General features: G+C 35.2%; 1 protein-coding gene across 14 annotated transcripts in view; it reads right to left on the bottom strand.

Moving 5' to 3' along the window:
• Nucleotides 1-13,739, bottom strand: part of CPNE8 (copine 8) — a 197,581-nt gene that overhangs the window by 90,712 nt on the left and 93,130 nt on the right. For 12 of the 14 annotated variants that reach the window (XR_004966369.1, XM_036301658.1, XM_036301655.1 and 9 more), the window contains 3 exons: nt 9,912-10,015; nt 3,509-3,613; nt 2,025-2,066 (listed from right to left, as the gene is read on the bottom strand). Coding sequence is in view for 13 of the 14 variants with exons in the window: in XM_036301658.1 (XP_036157551.1) it covers nt 2,025-2,066; nt 3,509-3,613; nt 9,912-10,015 (251 nt within the window). In the remaining variant the exon portion in view is untranslated. Of the gene's footprint in view, nt 1-2,024; nt 2,067-3,508; nt 3,614-9,911; nt 10,016-13,739 lie in introns of those variants that run through there. The other 2 variants (XM_036301653.1, XM_036301666.1) reach the window with 1 other exon arrangement.

Here is a 13,739-nt window from a genome sequence, read left to right as displayed (position 1 = left end):
GTGGGGCAAAAGTAGCTTTACAGTTGTAAGTGAAAGAGAGTTTATACCTGTATTATTATTTATTAATTATTGTAAACCTACTTTTACCCCAGCCTTTATAGTATTTATCCCTTATTGTGAAAATTAAGTGGGAAATAAAATAAAAAGTGCTCAAAGAAATCTGGCACATTAGAAACAGTCAATGTGTCATATCCTGTATAGAAATGCTCAACACTCCAACATCAAAAGAAAAGATAACTGAATTTCAAGGTAATTCTAACTTTCAAAGCTATTTAAAAATTTTGTGGCTCAGACGTAGACTGAATACAACAGGAGAGTAATGAAAATTCACCCGTCAAAGCAATACAATAAAATATCTACAGTTTGCAAATTTGGATTGAATTGTCATGGATACACATGTAATCTGAATTTATACCCCTAGTTTATAAGTTTTAAGTTAAAATTTCCCCCAATTTCCTGAAAATACTAGAAAAAGGCCACAACTTTTGCCCATTCTCAATTAAAATGTATATGATCTATTATAAAACTTTATATGACACACCCTAGATGTATATCATTGGATATATGATAGAAGGCAGAACGCCTGCTTTACACAGATTGGCATTGTTTCTTTCCTATTTATTCTGAGGAGCAAAACTCATTTTCTCAGTGAATAAAGTTTAGTGAAGCAATCAGGCATCAGTCCCTATGGAAACACATCAGGTTATCCTGTGAGATTTCTTCAGAATGCATGCAGAATTTGTGTAAAGAAACTCTAAATAAACAAATAATTAAGTGAGTAATCTGACAGGAATCCAAAGATCAGTGATAAAGCATTGATCATTTCTAGGTATAAACGTTAAGTCAAAAAACGTTAGGCCACGTTAGCACAATCATGTTTGGGTTATAGTTTGAAGACTGAAATCACTGAGTCTTATATAACTGTTTGGTAATTGCTGCCGTGTGGAGTATAATCTCTACCTTTCTCTCCATCCTCCCTTATCACTCCTTAGAAAGGAGAAAATGATAATTGGGCTAAATTCCAGGACACGTAATGGACCGTGTATGAGTGTATGTGTAAATTAGGCATTTTCCTACCCAAGCAGCAGAAGGGTGAGGGGAGGTGCCCTCTCAGGACAGGCCAATCTTTTTGATCCAACCTGTTCCCATATTAATAGGAGTGTTCAGGTATCCAGACCCTTACAGCCTGGGTGCTGGCTTGCATACAATGCAGAGAGAAAAGCCTTAGATCTTGAGCTTTAACCTCATGCTTTAGCTCCATTTACCAGCCACCTCTGGGCTGGAATTTAGGGCATGCAGCCAAGTAAAATTAAATGCCCTTTGTTTTCCAACTTGTCATTCTCCTTGGCCTCCCTGTGTTCACTTCCTGGAACCATCCGGAGAGGCTGTTTTCTAGGCCAAGGCGAGATTTGAGCATTACTGGGTACCTTGGCTTTAACATCATCTAAAAACACCTCAAAATCAACCCTATTTAAAACAATAGAAACAGTGGGACAATAGTTAAGAAAGAAAAAAGGTAGTACATTCCTTCTTTTTTAGTCTTTAACGTCTGCTGTGAGGTGCAGAGGGAGACCATAATTGCGGAACTCGGAACAACTATTTTTACTGGTAATCATCAGATATAACCCTTGCATTTTATTTTATTGTTTGTTGTGAGGGGTATGTCTGTTTTGGAGGGAAAGGGGTGAAGTCTCAGATGTGTTCCCATGGATGATATGGGATATAAAGATTATAGGAATCTTCGGAGAGATTGTGAGATACAGAAATAAAACAACATCTGTAAGTTGGATACCATGAGAAATATCAGATCCAAATGTACTATGTTACTGGAAATGAGGAAGACCTCTCTATTTTAATCTCCACTTTAAAGAAAATACACTCATTCTTAAAATCTCATGTAAACACTTCAGCAATATTTGGAAAAAGAGGACAAAATTAAAATGCAAAAACATGGTCATTTCAGTATACTTATTTTATTAAAGCATATTAAGTGCCAAGAGCAAGAATAAGAGACAATGTCTTACCTCCCATCTCGATCCCAGTCATACACCTGTACTTTGATTGTTCTGTCCATGAGAAAAACGCACACATAAAGTTACTTAGGAAGATCAAAAGGATATATAAACCCAAGAACTTATATGTCATAGCCCATGGACATGGGCCATAGGGTAGTGAAGACCTGGGGGGAATAGGGGCTTGGAGGACGGGGAGTTTAGGGGGGTAAACAGGAGACCTCTGTAATACTATCCACAATAAAAAAAAAATCCATCAAAAACAAAATAAATGAATTGTAGTTTTTAGAGACAAAATAGTGTACGCCTGAAGGCTTGACATAGTAATTTGAACTTGTCTTTGATCATTTTATTGCTAAATTCAATTTGTGTCTTAGCCGAGGTTTCTAAAATCTGCACTGATTCTGTAAAGGGAGCAGGCAAAGTATATGGGAGAGGCGTGTAGTGTGACAGAGCTCCCTCCTCAATAGGGAGACATTCAGCTACATCTCTCCTTTTGAAAACATTGTGTCAGAACAGGATTTCTTATCACAGCACAGACCAGAATCCCAGGAAGGGCTTGTAAAAACATGCATCCTTGGACCTCATCCCCAGAGTTCCTGGGTCAGTAACCTGGGTTAGGGCCTGAGAACCTGAATTTCTACAAGGTTCACCAGGTGATACTGAACTACAGTATGAAAAGCACCTTCTTAGAGAAAAGGATAACCAGTTAATTAAATTATAATCCAATTAAAGGAATAAAATGACAATCAAATGGCATGATACATTTTAGAATAAAAATAATGACATATTGGTAATCAATAGTTCCTTCTATGATATTAGTTAACAGAATAAATTCCCAGTTTCCTAATATACAAGTACTGAGATAAATAAAATAAAGAGACTGAGCTTTTACTTTCTATTTATTTGCTTTTCTTTTTGGGTGAATAGGGGTTTTTATATTATAAGCTTCCCATCAATGTTAATTTTTAAAAAAATACACCTTTGATATTAAGAAATTTTCAGGTATATAATGGAAAGATCTTCAGGGCCACCACACCCACCTACTAGATCTATAGATTCAGCAACCACGAAAGCAGTGCTGCAAATAGAATTTTAAGGAGTTTTTCAGGGTTGATAATATATCTAGTCATAGTCTTATATTTCATATATTTACTTATGTCAGCCTAGAAAGACAATACCAAATGAAAGCCTTGAGGCAGTGAACATTGTGGAATGACTTTTGAATATTAATATGTTAAAAAACTTAAACTAATATTCAATATCTTTTTAGCACTTTCCACATTTTTCTTCTTGGAAATACAGTCAGTTTAACCAATTTTAACTTACCAAATTATCCCTCTTCCCCAAAACATAAATAAATTATTCATTCTTTTGTGCATACACAATTACATCAGTAAAGAAGCTATTTTAATTTTTTAAGCAACTTAGGATTATTGAATACAGCATCTATAGTAAATAATCAAAGCTCTCAGAAAAGCTGTCATTTATTTTACCTGTCATAATCGCCATTACATAATGCTCGGACTGAGATCTTGAATGCTTGCCATACAGGATTCAGAGTATTTTTGACAACTTCTGTTTTATGGCAAATTGTAAAACTGTAAAAAAAAAAAAAAAAAGAATTTTCAGTTATTTCTGTGATTCAATTATAATATATAATTTTAGTAGTCATTCTTTCTCTCGGTGCAGAATAAATGTTGCCATTCCATTTTTTGCTACTGTATCATTTAATAAGAAGGGGTTTGTGGTTTTAAAACTTTAAAGATTAGCTCAATATAATATAAAGCAATAAGATTTTGAATTAAGTTTACTGCAAATGATGTTCTGCAAAATCAATACATTCTAAAGCTGCTTTGTAAACAACCTCTAAATACTGTGATGACACATTAATACCGGGGAAAATGTCCACAGGCCGCTAAAAATATGAGTTATCAAACCCTGAGAAGAGCTGTTTTGTTGGAGTATCGGGGATGAAAATCCGATTGGAATGGGTTTGAGAAAGAGAAGAGAAACTGAGGCAGGGCGTATGAACATTTTTGAGGAGTTCAGCTTTAAAGTGAAATTGGGGGAAAGATTAGTCAAGGGAAAGGTTTTGTTTTTGGTTTTGTTGGTTGGTTGGTTGGTTGGTTGGTTGGTTGCTTTTTAATTTTCTTTTTTCCAAGAAGGAGGCAACCACAGAAAGCTCGCAAGCTAAAGGAAACTATCCGCAAGGGGAACCAAGTTGTGAAGCGTGAGGGAAAGGGGAGGAAGGCTGGAGCAACGTCCTTTGGGCAATGCGAGTGGGTCCAGGGCCTCAGTGGAGGAGTTGCCCTTGGGAGCACCGACAGTCATTCTCCAGGAACTTTCAGGAGCCCCAGTATCACAGCACAGGGTCGATGCTATCGTGAGACCATGAGGAAGTCCTCCAGTTGCTGCCATTTTCTTATGATACAAGAAGCATGATTATCAGCAAAGAAGGAAGAGGGCAGCCTGCCGAAGAGTCTGGGAGAGAGGAAAAGTTGATGGATAGAGGAAAAGGAGTAGGACTCCTGCAGAGCCCAAGGGCCTATCTACAATTAACATCATGAACCTGGCTGGCGTGGCTCAGTGTTTGGGAGGAACATTGCAGGAATTTATTATGAGAGGAAGAGAGAGGGAGAGAGAGAGACAGAAATATATCAGTGGTGAGAGAAAAATCATTGATTGTCTGCCTCCTGCACACCCTTTAACCTATGGAACCTGATCTATTCCTGATGAGGGCACATGCCCGGGTTGCAGGTTCTATCCCCAGTAAGGGGTGTGCAGAAGACAGCCTATCAATGATCCTCTCTCATCATTGATGTTTCTATTTCTCTCTCCCTCTCCCCTCTTCTCTGAAGTCAATAGAAATATATTTTAATTAAACAAAATTAAATTAACATCATGAATTTTAGGAAGATAGCTCCATATATGGTTCCTTCTTTAGCTAAACTGTTGGCTCTATATATCTGAAGAATTCCTTGAGGGAAGATAACTCAAGAATACACAATAAGAATACACAACTGGAATCCATGGAGCCTCAAACTCAGTTTTCTGTGTTGTTTCCACCAAACCATGCAATCTCTAGACATTAATAGAGTCCTGTAAATGTTCTTGCCTGGTGTGAATTATGCAGCAGTTCATGAGCTATAAAATGTTTAAAATAGCCCTAAACAGTTTGGCTCAGTGGATAGAGCATCAGCCTGCAGGTTGAAGGGTCCCAGGTTCGATTCTGGTCAAGGGCATGTACCTTGGTTACGGGCACATCCCCAGTAGGGGGTGTGCAGGAGGCAGCTGATGGATGTTTCTCTCTCATCGATGTTTCTAACTCTCTATCCCTCTCCCTTCCTCTCTATAAAAAAAAACAACAATAAAATATATTTTTAAAAAATGTTTAAAAGAGTCTTGGTTAGAACAGTACATAAACCTGGTCCTCACCAATCCTTAGTCGTGATGTATTCTAAAGACAGGATTCTCTCTAACAGTCATGAACATGAGAATTGCCATAGTGAACATTGTGCACTTAACCCCCACAAGCAAATAATCTCTTTTGTAAAGCCTTTGAGTCTATCTTCTTCCATTACGGCAAGAAGGTTTGTTTCTATTAAGATGTCAAATAGAAATATTTGAAGAGATCAAGTATTCATTGTAAGAATTATGGCATAGTGCCGTCCCTTTCCTGGTAGTATCCTCACCCATCTAAAGAAACACATGCTTCTTACTAAATTGAAAGAGTTCTATAGTCAATGCTGTCAGAATTGACTCACTTACGCAATTTAGGGACCACTGGGGACAAAAGCTATTAAAAGAGAAGACTCAGAAAGGTGTAGTCAAGCTATCTAAAGCAGAGGGAAGAAAAACAGATGGGATCAGGGAGAGGTAGGCAGGAAAAAAAAAACCAACAGGCACTCAAATGAGAAAAAGCAAAAGTACACAAAAAAATGGTTAAGAAACATTCTTAGGGACAAAATTACATATATTGTTTTGTTTCAGAAAAAGATACCTGCCTTCCTTCTTAATATAATACATTCTTAAAGATCTACAAAGGGGCCTTGCCTTCTCTTCTTCTCTTGTATCATATTCTACTATGTATTAAGTCTTCGGTATGGTGATAGATTAGGTAGATAAATAGATGATAGATAGATAGATGATAGATAGATAGATGATAGATAGATAGATGATAGATAGATAGATAGATAGATAGATAGATAGATACATAGATACATAGATAGATACATAGATTATAGATAGATAGATAGATAGATAGATAGATAGATAGATAGATGATAGATAGATAGATAGAAAGAATGAGGAGCAACTAACTGACTATTTCACACCCACATGTTCAAAAATCTACTGACTTCTTTCTGGCCTCTTTGCTTAAGGTTAAATCAAAACTTCTGTTATAGCCCTAATATCACCAACCATAGTAATTAAATACTTTGACACTTGAAACTTCTTTCAAGACAGTGCATCATCTTCTTAGTGAGGTATTTATGAGCCAGGTAGTCATCTGTCTTTGACTAATCATTTTCAGTTGTAATACATGAGATGTGATACAGACAGCAAAATCTCACCAGAAATTCCAGTGCTACTGTCACTAATGAAAATTCTGACAGGAGTCTGATATAGCTCTTTCTAACATTCAAGAGTGTGTGTGTGTGTGTAATGTGCTAAGTGTCCAACCATCAAGGTAATGACATCATGTGGCAACGCCCCGCTTCCTCTTCCTAGCAACTAGCCTCCTTGCAGTTTCTTCAGCCCAGGAACACGGCTTGCTTTATAGCCAGGTGGAAACATTTTACACTGTAACCAGATGTCTGTGAAGTGTTTTCACGAGCCTCATCTCATTCGATCCTCCCAGAAGTCCCGGAGTCGGTAGATAGGAGACTTGGTGGAATCCTATTTTATTTTCATTAGCCGGAAAACAGAGATTTAGAAAGCTTAGAAACTTGACCAGACTGAAAAGAAGTAATGGTGGACCTTCAAAATGACTTCAGGTTTTCTCACTGCACAGAATATAGTCAAACACTGCTGCAGTTACATATTTTACCCTTTGTTCTCTCTGCATGATCTACAATAATAATCTGCTTCGTGTTGATATTTACTGCTGTGCTGCTGACAATTACTGGAAAGAGAAGTTGGGGTGCTTCGCTGGGCTGGAAAAAGTTTAGCTAAATCAGAAAGCAGGTTTAATTAAGCAAGTTTATCTATAGATATAAAAGGCTAAGTTGACTCGCACATGTGTGATACATATCAAGCTCTTGCTGGCACTATTTGCATGCACGTGTTTCTATCTGTCATTGTCGATCGTGAATTTGGTTGACACTTCTATTATAGAGAAAGGGCGAATAGCGATATTAAAATATTTCTTCTAATTAATTTCCTTTCAGTGTGCACAAATTCATGCACCGGGCCACTAGTTGTTTTATAAATATAAAGTGTATGCATATATTATAAATAGCATTATAAGAAAAACGTATTAAATAATATGTATTAAAGTACTTTAAATGAAGCCATTTAACAAAAAATAGCTATTCTAAAGGAAAAATATTACCTAATTATAAATACAGGTCAAGTTACCAAATTAATGGGAAAGCAGAAAAGAAAAATTTATAATCACATATTATTAAGGTTTTTAATAATGCTTCTGGTGGAAATTAGTTTTATTCTTTCCTATAAAATGAGCCTTAAACACATTCAGCAACAGGCAGTTTTTGAAATAGCTCCATATTCAAATAAATGCTAAAAATAAGACTAAAATCTTTACAGTCAAAAATAGAGACAGCCAGTTTGGCTCAGTGGATAGAGTGTTGGCCTGCAGACTGAAGGGTCCCAGATTCAATTTCTATCTGGGGCACATGCCTGGGTTGCTGGTTCTATCTCCAGTTGTGGGCATGCAAGAGGTGACAATCAATGATTTTCTCTCATCATTGATGTTTCTGTCTCTCTTTCCCCCTCTCCACTCCTCTCTGAAATCAATAAAAAAATATATATATTTTTTTAAATAGAGGCTTATAAATAGTGAAAAGTAAATGCATTTTTACTCATTTAAAACAAAACATATATATATTAATGTACTAATAAATATGTCTTAGTATTTATACTTGCATCTAGCTTGTGAACTAGTTTTATGTGTGTAAATACAGGGTGTCCCAAAACATGTATATACACTTTAATAGCTGATAGCTCAATTTTGAAAATAAAATGCATTTTAGTAAACATTGCCTTTATAGTTATTCAAAGTATATGTATACATTTTTGGACACCCTATATTTGTGGGAAATTTTCTGAAATGAGATTTATCAAATTTTAGTAGTAGTTGTTTTTTTAAATAATTTGAGATATTTTTATTACTTGTATGTACTTTAATTTCTTAATATTGAGATTTCATTTAATGACTAAGTTATCATTCAGACAAGCATAATAAATTCCTGCAGTGTAACTCTCACCAGTAGCATTAAATGTGTGATAAATTGAAATGTGTAACTAATCTTTATCAATGAAGAAAACTAGAAGAATAAAAATAGAAAATTCAAGAAACAAGTAGTTCAGAAAAGAGGAAACAAAAGAACATTGTGATTCAAGAAATTCTGAGCTCATTCTTTAATTTTTCTGTATCTTTAAAATGACATGCAAATATGATTATTTTCTTTATTGTCCAATATTTTTCACATGGATAAAATCAGTGTTTAAATGCAAATATTACTCTGACATCCTAACTACCAAAACAGAAGAGAAGTATGCAAAATTTAATAATAGGATGCCATGATAGCCAAGAATTGCCCAGTATCTGCATTAAAAAAAAATCCCATAATAAGAAAAGCATTGTTTTCTACTGCCCAATGTATTCATTTTAAATAACAAACTTTTATTTTTATGTAACATATTGCATACTTATTACATAACATTAACATATTATATAACTATATTTATAAGTGTAGCACTATCAACAGGTATTTTTTTTTATTCCAGTCCCCTAATTTTTAATCTCTAAATGATGTTTCCTCTTTAGCTCATATTTTATTATGCATAGTTAAGAAAAACAATATAAAAAACACCTTACTATAAAATAATAACAGCAGCAGCTAACATTTAAACTATTCTTATGTTATAGGTAAGCTTCTGAATGCTTTTTGCATAGCAACCCATGTAATAATCTCAACAACCCTATGAGGTAGATGTAATTATTAGTCCATTTACAGATGGGAAAACTGAGTTTCACATGTATTGAAAAACTTGCCTATGATCCCATAGCTAGTAAGTAGTAGCATCATGACTTAAACCACAGCAACAAAAACTTAGCCCATAATTTTAACTGCTAAACTTTCCCACAAATACTGACATTACAATATGAATCAAAGAAAACAATAAAATGTATTTAGTGGTAGAGTCATATGTATTACACTCTATAACCCATGGATACATTTTCAAACCAAATAGAAACCAGTCTAATAATGACTGCTAAAAATATTCAAATTACAGGAATGTAATAAAAATTTTTACTGAATGTTAGATGTTATTGAAAAACAACAACAACCCTATAGTATTAAAAAAATCAACACATAAAGTCCATTTCATTTTCTAAGAAAATAAAGTCTATAACAAAACACATCATATGTCTACAAAAATATAATTCTTCCATACTATTAAGACATTATAATTTTATAAAAAGTAAAGAGGAAATGTTTCCATGAAGCTGAAAATCATTCATTTTAAATATCAAACAGAACATATGAAACACTTAGAAAGTGATGCACTCTTATTGAGATGGAAATCATATCAATTTTTAAAATAAAAATATTGTACTCTGTTTATCAATTTAATGAGCTTCTCTGAGATAAATAATTCAAATAGCATCCTCATTATAGTATTAAAATGCATAAAATATAAATCTACCTGCCATCTTCATTACTTCGGTAAAACACAAGGAAAGGATCTGATTTTCCAAAGAAGTCCTTCTTGTCCAACTTGTTAGCACAAAATTGCATCAGAACAGCATCCTGAAAACAAAATGAATATAATAGCTCAAAATCTGGATGACAAATAACCAGAAACTACAGATCACAAATAAGATTTGAGAAGAAAACAAATTTGTGAAATTTTCTTGCAAATGGCCAAGTGTGTGAGAATCCCAGACAACATAAAATTGCTTTAAAGGACCATGAGACTGAAAACTTGACTTTGTGTTTGTTCTAGTCACAAAATTATAACTTTAAAATCTGTAACAATTTTCCTCTGAAAAGTGATATTAAGCTAGATAACTCTAGGTATCCAATATCATAAGACAAATCTTCATTCATTTCTCCTGTTATTCAAGTACACATTTTTAGAACATAAGAATTTTTTAAATTCCTGTGGAAATATTTACTAAACATCTATTAAGTATCTCTCATTTATTAGATGTTAAGATGTTTTAGATGATTAGATAAGGAACAAGACTGATACAGACTTTGACCACATAGTTTACTATCTGGAGGGGAAAAAAGTGTTTTTCTTAATTATACAGAGTGCTCCACAATATCTCCATAACTACATATTAAAATAATTTACATTGCATTGGACTTGAAGAAAAACAAAGCACCTTCATTTTCATTTGTAATTTAAATTAAACATGTAACATGTTGATCACTATGCCAAACCAATCATTTTTTTCAGTTTATATACTCAAGCATCCATAGTCTACGTAATTTAGCTTAAAGTTAATCAAACTGGGGTATAATAAATCAAAGATATGAACTATTATTCAATTAGGTAGTGTAAGCTTTTAATAAAGTAGAAAATACTAGCTATTTCAAGAATAAAATTACTATTTTGGTTTGCTTGCTTTTTTAACTGAAAGAAAATGCTAACAATTTTGGAAAGAGGTAGAGGGTCAAAGTAATTCAGATTAAATCAAGAGGTCATAGTTTCAAATCCTATTTGATGAAAATGTTAACAACGACTAAAAAGGCACTTTCTTATTCAACCATTTCTTTGCAGAGTCCCGCAATATTGATTAAGCATCTACCTAAATTCTCCTTATTTCCTTTCAGTAATTCCAGAACACTATACCAGAGATGATGCTCTCTGTTTTTCATTCATTCATTGATATACTTAATAAACACTTCTCAAGCAATCCTCAGAGAAGTTTATAGGTCTAGATTTCTCATTTTCAAAAGTATCGATAAGAGTGTCATTTTACTTCGTTATTTAGAATACAGATGTGATATCTTCTACCAGAGGAATACTCATATTAAAGCAGGCATTATGCTTCTAAGCAGGTATAGTTACAATACACATTTCAAAGAAAATTACAACGGGAACACAAGCAAGAATAAGAATATCATTAATAACTCAAGCTCCTCAACCATGATCACTTTTCAAATCTAAGGTTTCAAGATTAAAAATGGATATACTATCCATTAAGGAAGTAGTGAGAGAATCACCTGGGTGATCAAACTATAAAGTCAAATTGAGAAGAAAGGGCTGGGGTTTTTGTTTTGTTTTGTTTTGCGTTATTTGTTTCGAATGCCCTTTCATCTTCCTATATATTACATGCCCTTGGGTGAGAGTAGTTTTCTAATAACATGGGACGAGGACATTGTTCTTGTCACAGAAAAATAAATAGCCCCTTGAAGATATTTTCCCAAAGCACCTGAATCAAAACACAAACTCCCAAAAAACATTCTGATATACTTGAAAGGCATTAATAGATCAATAAAATGTGTATTTTTCAAACTGGTTGTGAATTAAGCTTCAAACAGATCAAGTATTGTTTAAAAATAAATTTTCACATGATCATTGGTGAATGTAATACCAAGCTGTAATTTTTCAAATTATATACCTTAAGGCTTACAACATGAATAACCAATTCAAAATAAAGATTTCTTTCAATGTATCAAATTATATAAATTTAGGAAAAAATATATTTTGCTATTATTCAGGTTAATAACATAGCGGGGATTTCATCTGTAACAAGCACAAAAGGTATCCAATTTATAAGGAAAAAAATCCAAGCATTTACTTATTTTCAGAAATATACAGGCATCACTGCAAAGGCATTTGTTTCTTTTTTAACCTCTTATGCTTAGTACCACCTGAGAGAATTTTCAAACTTTTCTTCAATGCTCCACATCAGTACAACAAACTTCCTATTGAAGAAATCCACTTGAATATTTCACAGGCATTTCTAGCAAGTTCAAATCTAACTTGCTTCTCCTATAATTTTCCCAGCTCAATTAGTGGTTCATCATCCACTCAAGTGATCAAAGAGTTGTTCTCAATTTCTCCCTCTTCCTTACCCTTTACACATTTCTTCACTAAGTTGTAACGTTCTGAGTCTAAAACTTTCCTCAAATTTTCACTTCAGCTACACTGGCACCACTCTAGCCCAAGCCCACCTCCTCTCTCACCTGCACTTGTACAGTGTGGCATTGATTCCTTTCTCCCTCTTCCTCTCTTGGACCTATCCAATCCAATCCATTCTCCATTTAGCAGACATGTTCTTAAAATGTGAAAGAAATACTTCTGTACATAACAAAAATGTTCCAAGGCTTTCTCCTGTATTTCAGATAAACAGGCTCTTAAAATGGTCTACAAAGCTGAACACCAGCCCTAGGCAGTTTGGCTCAGTAGTTGGACTATAGGCCTGCCAACTGAAGGGTCTTGGGATCAAGTCAGGTCAAGGGCACATACCTTGGTTGCAGGCCCCATCCCCGGCCCGGGTTGGGGATCATGCAACCAATCTATGTGTCTCTCTCACATCTATGTTTCTCTGTCTCTCCTCCTCCCTTCTGCTCTCTAAAAATCAATGGAAAAAATATCCTCAGGTGAGAATTAACTAACTGAATGAATGAATGAATGAATGAATGAATGAATGAATGAATGAATGAAGCTGAACACCAAATGGGCTCTGAGCTGCCTTTTCCATCTTCATCTGGCAAAGTATTACCTCAATCGTCCCCCACTCCTAGGCCCGTGTCACCAAACACCGGACACATTCCTCTTCCTCCTTAGGACCTTACAGGAGCTGTGCACACTGCAGGAATTCCTACTGCCCTGCAGCAGGCAAACCATTCCTCGGGGCTTAGCTTGCATGTCCTTTGTTCACAGAGGCCCACATGACATCCTCCCTCTTATAAGTTAGATTTTCCACTGTCTTTCCCATAATATATTTGATCACTTAGTAAACATCATGACATATTTACCTGCACAGTCATCTGCATTTCCCACAAGCTGTCTGCATTTCCCACAAGCCGTGTTCATTAAAAACAAGGCCCAAGGTGGTTGGTTGTGTTTTTCTCACCATTGTATTCCAAGCTTCCATTTCTGAGACTAGCACGTTTGTACAATATTGCTGAACCATTCAATCAGAATAACAAATATTCTTTGCGGATAATTTCAAGTTACTTGTAAGCTATGGCTTATACATCACTCAAATGATGCTTTTGTATTCCCTGCAGAGGAGCCATCTGGGGGAGGTCCTAAGAATATCAGCAGTTTGCCCTAGCTGGTTTGGCTCAGTGGATAAAGTGTTGGCCTGTGGACTGAAGGGTCCTGGGTTTGATTCCAGTCAAGGGCACAGGCTTGGGTTGATTTCAGAAAGGAAGGGAGAGGGAGAGAGAGATAGAAACATCAGTGATGAGAGAGAATCACTGATCGGCTGCCTACTGCAGGTTCCACGCTGGGGATCGAGCCCACAACCCAGGCACGTGTGTGCCCTGACTGGGAATCGAACTGTGACCT

Source organism: Myotis myotis, unplaced genomic scaffold, assembly GCF_014108235.1.
Source record: "Myotis myotis isolate mMyoMyo1 unplaced genomic scaffold, mMyoMyo1.p scaffold_m19_p_3, whole genome shotgun sequence".
Lineage (NCBI taxonomy): Eukaryota > Metazoa > Chordata > Mammalia > Chiroptera > Vespertilionidae > Myotis > Myotis myotis.
Note: the sequence above shows the minus strand (reverse complement) of the source record. Positions and strands in the feature narration are given on the sequence as shown.